At 36.8% G+C, this 12,881-nt stretch overlaps 1 protein-coding gene across 4 annotated transcripts in view; it reads left to right on the forward strand.

Annotated features, from left to right (window-relative positions):
• Positions 1–12,881, forward strand: part of SBNO1 (strawberry notch homolog 1) — a 57,191-nt gene that overhangs the window by 37,066 nt on the left and 7,244 nt on the right. For all 4 annotated transcript variants that reach the window (XM_055550663.1, XM_055550664.1, XM_055550666.1 and 1 more), the window contains 10 exons: positions 541–653; positions 743–814; positions 1,281–1,380; positions 3,369–3,443; positions 4,102–4,248; positions 4,333–4,427; positions 4,524–4,616; positions 10,402–10,539; positions 11,204–11,280; positions 12,290–12,483. In XM_055550663.1, coding sequence (XP_055406638.1) covers positions 541–653; positions 743–814; positions 1,281–1,380; positions 3,369–3,443; positions 4,102–4,248; positions 4,333–4,427; positions 4,524–4,616; positions 10,402–10,539; positions 11,204–11,280; positions 12,290–12,483 — 1,104 coding nt within the window. The remainder of the gene's footprint in view (positions 1–540; positions 654–742; positions 815–1,280; positions 1,381–3,368; positions 3,444–4,101; positions 4,249–4,332; positions 4,428–4,523; positions 4,617–10,401; positions 10,540–11,203; positions 11,281–12,289; positions 12,484–12,881) is intronic.

A 12,881-nucleotide genomic window follows, 5' to 3' on the forward strand; every position in this document is an offset into this window, starting at 1 on the left:
AAGACCTGAAGTAGGGCTTTCTGGCTTTATATTCAAGAATGGGGCTCCTTAGGAATATCCTTCTTGCAGACCTCTGGGGATGTATATTACCTGTGTCAGCAGCTGCCACTTGATGTCCTTTTCAACCCCCAGTGCCTTGAGTGAGGGCACATTGCTCCTCCCTTCCCCTCCATCTTCAGGTCCCATGACCTGGCAATTAAAAAAAAAAAAGAAAAGAAAAATTAAAAAAAATTTTTTTTTGAAAATTCAGAGCAGCTGTGCATCAGCAACATTGTGGTCATCCAAACTGGGGTAGCACTTAATGCGATTATCACTTAACAGTTTTATGGGAGTTTTTGTTCTCTTGCAATGAGGAGTGTTACTCTGAATACAAATGTTGTTCAAGTCATTGTTTACAATTTTTTCCTTTTTGGGGAATTGGGGTGATTATATTCTTTACTTTTTCAGGATACCAGCTTACTCTTAAGTGCTAGGAATAGATCTCATAACACTAGTACCGAGCAAACACAATCAGTGATTTTTTTTTTAATGTCGTTACAGGACGAACTCATAGATCAAATCAAGTTACCGCTCCTGAATATGTCTTTCTGATTTCTGAGTTAGCAGGAGAACAAAGATTTGCATCTATTGTTGCTAAAAGACTTGAGAGTTTGGTAAGTTTTTTAGTTACATAGATGTGTGTAAAAGATGGTGTATGTTACTTGTCTTCTCTGCTTTGATTGGAAATTTTATGTTTGGATAGGGCGCACTTACACATGGAGACAGAAGAGCAACAGAATCTAGAGATCTGAGCCGGTTCAACTTCGACAATAAGGTACATTTCAGCTCTCAGTATCCCTGAAAAATTGTGGCAGTGTATGGTGTCTATGAGGAACAGAAAGGTCAAGTGATTACTGTTTAAAACTTTTAAGTTGCCTCCTCTTACTATTTTGCTGTAAAATCATGGCTTCCTGTAAGATGGAAAGCAGTTAGGTCTTCGGTGATCAAATGTGCAGTATAATGATCTCTTTCTGTGGGAAAAGAGGATTATAAGAAATACTTGTGGATGAATCAAGTAGAAGTTCCCAGTAGTAAAGAAAGTTGTTTATTTATTGAATGCCTGCTGTGTGCAAAGGTGTGAATGAAGCACTAGGCTATGTAAAGTTTACATAAAGGTAATTGAGTCCTGCTATTTTTTACTGTTTGATACAATAGTAGTTTTTATAGCATTCATTTGGTCATGTAATTGAAGAGTATCCAAATGCTGAAACTGGTTAAATGTCTTTGCTTTTTTATTGCAGTATGGAAGAAATGCTTTAGAAATTGTCATGAAATCCATTGTAAACCTAGATTCTCCTATGGTATCACCACCTCCAGACTATCCTGGAGAATTCTTTAAAGGTAACTCTTAAAAATAATCATAAAAAAGGAAAATGAGTACTGACAAGCCTCACCTTTTAGAAGGTACTAAAACCCATTCTAAGAGGTGCTGTTGCTTTCATACATAAAATGTATGAAATTTAGAAATTGATGGTTATCAGACACCTAAATTGACCTCTTATAATAAGCAGTAGATTTACTAAATTTCATTCAGGTAAAGTGACTTTACTCTTGAGTTTATTGCATGTTGTATAACTTTAGATTACTAGAGGAAAAATAGTTTTGTTAGATTAATTGACGATGACTATGTCAAATAACTTTTTGCATTTAATTTTAAGTATCTGGGTAAATCTGTGAAGGTTAGTGGGGAGTGTAAATATTGATAAAATTGGCCATATATTAACAGTTGTTAAAACTGGATAATGGGTACATGTGGGTTCATAGAATATTCTCTCTTTACATTTGTGTATATTTGGAAATTTTTATATTAAAGAAGTCCTAAGTAGTGCTACAGAAATTCTTAGATGTTTAGATTTTACCCCATTAATATTAGTAGGCTGAGACATTTCAGTAGTTCAGGAAACTGAAAGTATTTTGGAGAATAAATAGATGTAAGATACTTGAAACATTGTCATTATTAAGTTAGCGTTTTTTTACTAGGAAGTCCTTTCCAATTGAACTGGTGTTTACTGTTGGTGGTAGTCCATATTGACACAGCTGGCAGGGCTATTTATAATCATTGATGGCATTTAACAAAACAAAAACCTATAAAACTTTAGCCCTGTTCTTTTTCTCCCTCTCCCTTTCCTTCTTTTCTTTTTGTCTGGTCATTGGAGGGATTGTCAAAATGACTCACCGATTTAGTTCTAGTTCTGAAATAGTGCATGTTATTTATTCATTGTCAGTAATGAAAACTAATCAAAAGTAAATAATGAGGAGCCAATACTCTCTTTAACTACCTGCCCACTTCCACTCTCATCTGGTAAGGTTACAAATGTTGACAGTTTGAACAGGAGCAGACTAACAAACGCTTGTCCATGTTTGTCTAAACACAGAGCTTTTTAAAAACATACTACTTGCAACGTACTTTTCTCAGTATATCACAGACATATATCTCTCATAAGTCATTAGCTATAGCATGAACACGTTTTTAACAGTTGTGTAATATTCTCCATCTAGCTTATGTAACAGTTCTTCAGTTATTCCTTTATTGACATTCAAGTAGTTTTAATTTTTTTTGCATCACAAAGTGCTGGAATTATAACGGCTATTCTTCTATTCAGAAGAATTCCTTCTATTCAAGTAATTTCTTCATAGAATGGGTTCCTAAAATGAGGATTTTTTGCATTGGAGCTCTTTGGCTACAGAGTTGTCATGTCACTTGCAGAATCTAAACATTTTAAGCATGTAGCAGTCTAGCTAACTAAATAAACATGTAAATAGGATATAATTATGTTTCCTATTTCCCTTTTCTCTTTCTTAAACCCTTATTCAGTAAGTCTGGGTTGGAGCCCGGATACCAGTATTTTTTTATTTATTTTTTTTTATTTTATAAATCATCCTCTTAGTAACATAATTCAGAACATGTTGACCGTTACACTTGTTGCTTATCTTTTGCATCTCCTTGTCAATACTGATAGGTAATGTTTGGAAAGGAAACATGATTATTTCCTTATTTACACAGTTATTTAATCACTATCCTGCTGTGTATTCAAAATTCAAAATTGATTCTGTGAGCAGAGCAGCTTTGTAGCCTAGAATCTCCACTGCCAAAGATTGTTGTTGGAAAGATAAGACATCTTAGTGAAAACAGTATGTATAATGTGAAGTTAGAGTTCTAGGATTTTGAAGTGCCTAAAGATCTTTAGGGTCTGTGCGTTCCTTTTAATTCAGCTAATAGGAATTACGGAAGATACGTATGTTAAAACTTGATCTGGTTTAGTTAGTTAGGTAACAGCTCATTGAGTCATTTGAGCTGTAACATTTTTTATAAATTTGTTTTATTTTAGATGTTCGACAAGGACTGATAGGAGTTGGTCTAATAAATGTAGAAGATCGTTCGGGAATTCTTACTCTAGATAAAGGTAATAATATGAGTTTCATATATGTACATAAGTGTTGCTGTATCATTACAGCCCATTTTGTTGTTTGTTTTTGTCAATTTGAAGGGGAAGTTTCAAGTCTATTGGTCTGTCTCTCAGTACTTAGTGTTCACAAAGCATTCCTGCTACTATGTTTATTCAAAAAAATTAGACCTCTATTCTCCTCTCTCTTGTATCAGCAGTTCTCAAACTAGGTTGCAGGTATGAGCAACTGTTAAGCTTTTTGAAAGTACTTAAGCCAGGCCAGGAGCTCAGGCAGTGGTAATTTTCCAGAGCTCTAGGGCATTCTACTTGTGCAGCAAAAGTTGAGCTTCACTGACTTCTGGTACTTAATAACTTTACAAGTTATGACTTAATGTTGGAAAGCATTCTTATGTGCTAAATTGTATTCATATTTTCAGTAAGTGAAGTTGAAGATGCAAAAATCTAATTTGGCAAACATCTTTTGACCACACAGTATAGCTGTACTAATAGCTAGAGACAGAAGCGGTCAAAGTGTAGGCCCGTTCTGGAAACAGTACAAGAATTGTGAGGGAAGACTTTGGAGACGAAAGTGAGACTTGAACTAGGCTGAGATGAATAAACTTGTTAAACTGCCATTTGAATGCCTTAAATCGTTCATAAAATTTTGTCATTGCAGATTATAACAACATAGGAAAATTCTTAAACAGAATTTTGGGCATGGAAGTGCATCAACAGAATGCACTGTTTCAGTATTTTGCAGACACACTTACTGCAGTCGTTCAAAATGCCAAAAAAAATGGAAGATATGATATGGGAATCTTAGGTAAGTTGGGAAATTTTTAAAATGTCATGTGTATTCCTGATGAAAATTTTTTTTATACTTATATGTTGCTTTTTCTTATTCAAGATCTTGGTTCTGGGGATGAAAAAGTGAGGAAAAGTGATGTTAAGAAGTTTCTGACTCCAGGATATTCAACATCTGGCCATGTAGAATTATACACAGTAAGTCTGAAAAATGTGCACATTCAAGTATAGTGTGCTTTTCTGATAGACATCCTAAGAAGTGATTTAAATTTCATTACTATTTTTTTTTTACAGATAAGTGTGGAGAGGGGAATGTCCTGGGAGGAAGCTACCAAGATTTGGGCTGAGCTGACAGGACCAGATGATGGCTTTTATTTGTCATTGCAAGTAAGACTTGTTTCCTTTAAATCTTAATTGTTAAAATAATGTGTTTTCATTGCCAGCATTGTAATTATGTTTGCTTTGTACTGATTTTCCACCTGTATTTAGCTTTTTCTATTATGATAATTTATCATTGTAAGCGTGATACATTTTTAATAGGTTTTGAGGAGTATTATTAAATGCAAGTTTTAAATTATTACATATTTGAGGACTTCCCTGGCAGTCCAGTGGTTAAGACTCCATGTTTCCACTGCAGGGGGCATGGGTTCTGTCCTTGGTCAAGAAACTGAGATTCTCCTTACCACTCAGCATGGCCCCCCAAAATTGCATATTCTTAGTAAATTGAACTCCCCCCCCCATAATATAGTGTGACCTTCTTTAGTCATAATAATGCTTTATGTCTTCAAGATTCAGTTTTCAGTTACTAATGTAACTACTGTCATTAGTTTAGTACTTGCACGTGGACAGAGCTAAGGGGAGAGAGAATATGTGTGTACATAATTTACATTCAGACATACACACGTACAAACACAGATGAGTGTATATTTATTTGTCCTGATTAAAACTGTGGAATTTTAGTTTCACCTTTTCTCTGATACTTTGGTCTTCTTCCACACCAATAATCCTTGTGCTTCAGGGCACATAGGATGATAAAATCTTATGGGCACTCTACCCCAATATTCCTGAAAATACTTTTTATTTTTTATTTTTTTTTTTTTTTAATTTTATTTTATTTTTAAACTTTACAATATTGTATTTGTTCTGCCATACATCGAAATGAATCTGCCACAGGCATACATGTGTTCCCCATCCTGAACCCTCCTCCCTCCTCTCTCCCCATACCATCCCTCTGGGTCATCCCAGTGCACCAGCCCCAAGCATCCGGTATCATGCATCGAACCTGGACTGGCGTGAAAATACTTTTTAAAAATAACTTGTTTGCATATACCTTCCCCCATTTTATTTTAAAAATAGTTATACTATTTCTGCATGTTGGCGTCTGACAATGATATAGTATACTCTTCTTTTAACCCTTAATTAATCTTAGTTCTATAGATAATGACAGTTTTACCAGACATGAAGTCTATTATTTCGCATTTTCTTTTCTTGAATATCTTAAAAGATGCTACTATGTACTCTTCTGAGATAGAGTTGCTGTCAGAGTTTGATAGTATTCTAATTTCCTTTCCCTTTTTGTATTTAATTGTTCTTTAGTGCCTGTATGTATAAAGGATTCTTTGAAGTTTGGTAATTTTATTAGAGTTTATCTTCTGTTAGTCATTCTTGGTCAGTATTCTCAGGTAGGTGGTATGCTCTTTTAATATGTAGTTTCAGATCTTTATTTTAGCAAGTTTCTGAATTATTTTTATTTGTAAAATTTTTAGTATTTTCTTGAATTTCTCCATTACTAGGATTCCTCTTTCCACACTTTAGATCTTTACTTTGCCTTTAATATTTATTTTCTCTTGAATTCTTTTTAATCTTTATTTCTTTTTCTTTAACAGCTTTATTGAGATATAATTGACATACTGTACAGTTCACTCATTTAAGTGTATAATTTAATGATTTCTGGCATATTACAGAATTTTTTAAAGTTAGGGTAAAATACATAACAAACTTGCCATTTTATCCATTTTAAAGTGTACGATTTAGTGGCATTGATTATATTCACAGTGCTGTCCAGCCATCACCATTACACAACTGCCCCAGCCTCTGATAACCTCTCATCTCTTTTCTGTCTATAAATTTGCATATCTTGGTACCTCATATAAATGGACTCATGCAACATATGACATTTGTGTGTGGCTTCTTTCACTCAGCATATTGTTTTCAAGGTTCATCCATGTTGTTACCTGTGTCAGTTCTTTATTCCTTTTTGTGAGTCTTCTCTAGCACCACAGTTCAAAAGCATCAATTCTTCTGCACTCAGCTTTCCTAATAGTCCAACTCTCACATCCATACATGACCACTGGAAAAACCATAGCCTTGACTAGATGGACCTTTGTTGGCAAAGTAATGTCTCTGCTTTTTAATATGCTATCTAGGTTGGTCATAACTTTCTTTCCAAGGAGTAAGCGTCTTTTAATTTCATGGCTGCAATCACCATCTGCAGTGATCGTGGAGTCCATAAAAATAAAGTCTGACACTGTTTCCACTGTTGCCTCATCTATTTGCCATGAAGTGATGGGACTGGATGCCATGATCTTAGTTTTCTGAATGTTGAGCTTTAAGCCAACTTTTTCACTCTTCTCTTTCACTTTCATCAAGAGGCTCTTTAGTTCTTCTTCACTTTCTGCCATAAGGGTGGTGTCATCTGCATATCTGAGGTTATTGATATTTCTCCTAGCAACCTTGATTCCAGCTTGGGCTTCCTCCTGCCCAGCGTTTCTCATGATGTACTCTGCATATAAGTTAAATAAGTAGGGTTAGACTCTATAGAAAGCTGAGTGCAGAAGAATTGATGCTTTTGAACTGTGGTATTGGAGAAGACTCTTGAGAGTCCCTTGGACTGTAAGGCGATCCAACCAGTCCAGCCTAAAGGAGATCAGTCCTGGGTGTTCATTGGAAGGACTGATGTTGAAGCTGAGACTCCATTACTTTGGCCGCCTGATTTGAAGAGCTGACTCATTTGAAAAGACCCTGATGCTGGGAAAGATTGAGGGCAGGATGCGAAGGGGACGACAGAGGATGAGATGGTTGGATGGCATCACTGACTCAATGGACGTGGGTTTGGGTGGACTCCGGGAGTTGATGATGGACAGGGAGGCCTGGCGTGCTGCGGTTCATGGGGTCGCAAAGAGTCGGACACGACTGAGCTACTGAACTGAACTGAACTCCATTGTATGTATATAGCACTTTTTGCTTATTTGCAGACATTTATGGAGTGGCAAACTGTAAATGAAGACCTGGTTCAAGAAGTAACTGTGTAAATGAGACCAATTATGATGATGCTGCAGGCAGGGTAAAACCATAAATAAGCTGTCTAGAGCATGAATCCTGAACTTTTTATGAGAGGGGTCAGGTAGTCAGTATCGTAGATCTTGCCAGGGCGTGTATCATCTCTGCTGACTCTTCTTTGTGAATTTTTTCCCCTTCCTTTCTAAGATCCTTTCTCCCTCCCTTCCTTAAACTGTTGTTAAGCATAAGATCAGGCCAGATTTTGTCCATAAGCCTAGTTTATGGTCCCTAACTCAGTAGCAAAGCTCTCAAACTGGATCTGGTTCTGGGGGGTGGGGAGGGAGGGGTGTGTGTGTAAATCTTGTGATCCTTGTGAGGTTATACAGAGTAATACATGGGAATTTCTTGTACATGAGTTTTCCCAGTGGTAGCATTTTATACAACTGTAGTACAATATCACAATGAAGATATTGATACAGTTCACCAGATTTTATTCAAATTTCTCTTAAGGCCTTGGATAGGATTTTGATTGGTCCATATAGGATATTGGTTATTGTCTTTCATTTGAAATTATTACCAGAATTGAAGCACTGGTAGATTTTGTTGAAGATGCTGATTCTTATCAGTTTCCCTGGAGTGAAAGGATGTGGTAACATTGCCCTTTGTTACTGTCTGCATGGGCTCAGACAGCTGGATGTGAGGAGTGAAGACCTCCAAAGAGACATCTGAGATTTCCCTGGTGGTCAATGGTTGAGATTCCACACTTCGAATGCAGGGGGCGTGGATTCTATCCCTAGTCAGGGTACCTAAGATCATGCACACTGGGGCGCAGCCAGAAAGTTGAAGAGGAGGCGTTCTTCCAGGAAGGCATAGCCTATTTCTTTGAACCTCCTCAGCATTAAGCACATATGACTTAGAATTTGTTTAATGTGTGTTGACATTAGGAAAGCCATGTCAGAATCATTGACACAATTTTAAAAATAATGTTTATTTATTTATTTTTGGCTGTGCTGGGTCTTCACTGCTGCTTGTGGGCTTTCTCTGGTTGTAGCGAGCAGGGGATACTCTTCGTTGAGGAGCAGAGGCTCTAGGCATTGAGGCAGTAGATTTGGTGGAAGGACCTAGTTGTTCCTCAGCATATGGGATCTTCCCGGACCAAGGATAGAACCCACATCCCCTGCATTGGCAGGCAGATTCCTATCTACTGTACCACCAGAAAAGTCCACAAAGTCACTTCCTCTGTAGTGTGATGCTTATTTTTTAACTATAATAATTAACACTGTCAAGGTAGATCACATTGTTACATGCTTTAAACATCGCCTTAAAGTATAATTAGAGTATTTCACATCAGCTGATAAAAGATTTTTAAATGTACTTTTCACTCAACTAGTGTTTCATAGACTTCACAGTAATTATATAAACAGTGTTTCAAATCATGTGAACAAGTAAAAGACAAAGGATCTTTAATATCCACAAAAGGTAAAATACTGAGTTGTTTTATCCATTTAAGAATTATCTTAATATAAAAAGTTAGTAGCTTAGCAAACAATTTATTTTGTAGAAAAGGAAGTATTAGTTTCTCAACTGTGTCCAACTCTTTGTGACCCAGTGGACTATAACCTGCCAGGCTCCTCTGTCTATGAAATTCTCCAGGCAAGAACACCGGAGTGGGCTGACATTCTCTTTTCCAGAGGATCTTCCCTACCCAGGGATCAAACATGGGTTTCCTGCATTGCAGGTAGAGTCTTTATAGTCTGAGCCACCAGGGAAGCCCTATAGAGAAGGGCTTTTTTGTAGAGGAGCTGGAAAGATACCTTTCAGACTTTTCCTTTTCCTTCAATTTGGCTCCAGAGACTCTTGCTTTGAAATTGTTCACCATTATTTAGAACAGATACTAATTTCCAAACCTTATATTTCCTTGAGTGAAATGGTAGTTTTTACAACTCCTTTGTCTTAGGATTTCTCTCATAAAGTCCAACTTTTAAAAATTTAAAAAAACAAAAAAACAGAAACACCAAGTTCCATTGTTTGTCTATCCTTTTCTTCCACTTCTGCCTCATATTGTGTATTATTTGTTCAACATTTGGCTTTCTCCTATTACAGCATTACTGTCTACAGATCAATTTGTGATATTTCATGTGGTATTTCACCCTCACAAACTGTGGGCTTAAAATTGTAGCACTGGTGGATTAGATGAATTCAGAGGACTGTGAATGATCAAAATTGTTTTCTTGAAGGTTATATTTCATTGTAACTTGAAGGAGAGTAACATACCTTAGAATTTCCCATGAAGACTCTTCCTACCCACTACTTAGATTCCTCTGTCACATCTCTGAGCCTGTCTAGGCTGTGAGTCCAGTGTCATGGACTAAAAGAAGCAAAATTTTCTCCATTGGACATTGTGCTTTAAGTCTTATTCAACACAATTTTCTAAAAAATATCTTGACCTTCAGCCTGCCTCAAAGTTAAGGCCTTCACCTTGTTTAACTCGATTACACAGCAGTGTTATCTTTTCTTCACAGTTCTATATTTATCTACACATTTGGCACTATAGGCTTACCTGGTGGCTCAGAGGGTAAAGCATCTGTCTGCAATGCAGGAGATGTGGGTTTGATCCCTGGGTTGGGAAGATCCCTTGGAGAAGGAAACGACAGCCCATTCCAGTACTCTCACCTGGAAAATCCCATCGACGGAGGAGCCTGGTAGGCTACAGTCAATGGGATCGCAAAGAGTCGGACACAACTGAGCGACTTCACTTGCACTTTCTTTCACTTTGGCATTATAATCTTTCAAAGGATAAGATTTGCTGATGTGATGGTACAAAAAGCAAGCCTGTCTTAAAACGTACAATGTTGACTATATATTTTCTCACCAATTTTTTTTTTTTTAATAGATAAGAAACAACAAGAAAACTGCCATCTTAGTTAAAGAAGTAAACCCTAAAAAGAAGCTTTTCTTAGTTTATAGACCAAATACCGGGAAACAACTCAAATTAGAAGTTTATGCTGATCTAAAAAAGAAATATAAGAAGGTATTTTTCCATTTGTACATGATGTTATATATGATTACTTTTTCATAATGTATTTAAAGTATGTTTATGTTTATATGTGAAATTTTTTGTCAGTTTTCCTATTATTGGTTGCTGGAATATGGCTTTCAGGAAAAGTTTTAACTTTTAAAAAAGTCTTGTTAAATTAATATCCCAGTCTTAATGTTATCAACCATTAGGAAAATTATGATTATTTGAAGCAGCTTATGTTGTCAAAAAAGGAAGCTTTAACAATGCTGACTACAAAAATTAGAATTTTTTAAATGAAAGAAAGATATACAAGACTAAAATACCTTCCCACCAACTCTTGCTTTTATTGTGAACTGCTATGTTTACATTTTGCAGTGATTTCAAGAAAAATAGTGAATGCCTGTTGTTTCTAACTTTCCTATGTAATTATTTTGTTGTTAGCATTACCTTATATTACTGTTATTCCTAGCCATTTTCCACTGGAAAACAGTTTGTAATTGTTAGCTATTTGAAATATTCATTACATAGGGAAGCCCTCATGGGAGAGCTTTAGCATTCAGATGCAAGCAGTAGCAATGGCCAGGTTCTGTATGTAAAGATGATTTTAAATTGACTTCAGAGATCAAATTAGGCAACCAGTGTGTGTTTCAGTGGAATTTTCATCTTCTTTTCACAGGTAGTCTCAGACGATGCCGTGGTCCACTGGTTAGATCAGTATAATTCATCTGCAGATACTTGTACTCATGCTTATTGGTTAGTATTTTTGTTTTTCTCACCATTTATTCTGTTTGTCAAGGTTTAATTTAAATACTTCTTCACTCTTTGGCAGTCTGTCCCTGTAAGCACATGGGCAGTTACCAGTTGCTCGTTGTTTCTTCAGGCAGGGGCACACAGTGGAAGTCTCTGACCACACACTGTTTACTTCTCCCCTTTGCTGTTCAAGGATGCTTCCTTACTTCCGAATGACTGTCGTCTGCCTGCAGGGACTTAATTACCATGCTTGGGGTTGAGACTTAGCTTTTTCTTTCTACTTCTCTCTTCGTTTCCTTCCTTCCTTTTGTTCTTAAATTCCCCCCACCCTGCCAAAGTTTTATTGAAGTCTCAAGTCAGTTTTATTTTTAAGGCCTCAAGTAGCTAACAGCAGTAGAAAACTTGACTGTTGAGCCCTGGAACTGATCCTTCTGTGCTGCTAGGCTAGCCAGAGGTGTTGTCAAGTCATTATGTTCATTTCATGGCATTGAAAATGGAATATCTTGGCCCACTTTATGAAAAGGGACTCAGGATATAGATGAATTTTAGCCAGGTTTTTATTTAGACACGTGTAAGTAGATAGCTTTGCTGTGATATAAGCAAGTTTTTGTTTTGTTTTGCTGAGGCCTTTTTCACTTACCTGATCTAGAACCATATATTTGTCCTTTAATACTGTAGAAATGACAGAATTATCTTATAAACTGGCATTAGTCCAGTAAACAAACATATTAAAATGGCACATGCAAAATGGCTATCAAAACCAATATATCAGCCCTTCTATAGGGAGCCAGACCCCAGAAATAACTGTAATTTTAAAATCAGTAGTGATACCTTAAATTGGACAGGATAATCCAATATGTGAAAAGAATTGCAGACTCTGAAACTGTCACTTAAGGTAAATGATAGGGCAGTTTCCATTTGAAATTCAGTAGGTGTGAGCCTGGTATGTGTGCATATTCATATATATATATATATATGTTTTTGTTTTTTGTTTTTTTTTGATCTGTCCTAGGCGTGGCAACTGCAAAAAAGCAAGCTTGGGATTAGTTTGTGAAATAGGTCTTCGTTGCCGCACATACTATGTATTATGTGGCTCAGTACTGAGTGTCTGGACAAAAGTTGAGGGTGTTCTTGCGTCTGTCAGTGGCACAAATGTGAAAATGCAGATAGTTCGCCTAAGAACAGAGGATGGACAACGGATTGTAGGTGAGTCTTTTTTTTTCCTTTGATTCGAGCTGTGAGAATAAAGAAAATCAGATCCTTGTTTTTCTTATTTTGCTTCATAACATCTTAGAATCTGTCTTTTCCAGTGGTGGGGTAAAGTTTCCTTTCTGTGATGTTCTTAAAAGGATGAACGGAAGTTGAGCTTTTGGATGTCTGTAGTTGGTTGTGGCTGAGGTTCTGATGTGCTTCTGCGCTGCCCGCAGCGCTCCTGCTCCCTCCTTCCCTCCCTCTTGACCTCTGTGCAGGCTCTCTGGTATGAAGACGAGGGATTCTCTGACATCTGTCTCTTTGTGTTCGGGCCACGTGAGGCTATGGAACTCAAAGCCACTGTGCACAGAGGCTGGACTGAAGTCATGCAGGGAGCAAGGGAGACCAGGCTG

This window comes from Bubalus kerabau, chromosome 16, assembly GCF_029407905.1.
Source record: "Bubalus kerabau isolate K-KA32 ecotype Philippines breed swamp buffalo chromosome 16, PCC_UOA_SB_1v2, whole genome shotgun sequence".
Taxonomy (NCBI): Eukaryota; Metazoa; Chordata; class Mammalia; order Artiodactyla; family Bovidae; genus Bubalus; species Bubalus kerabau.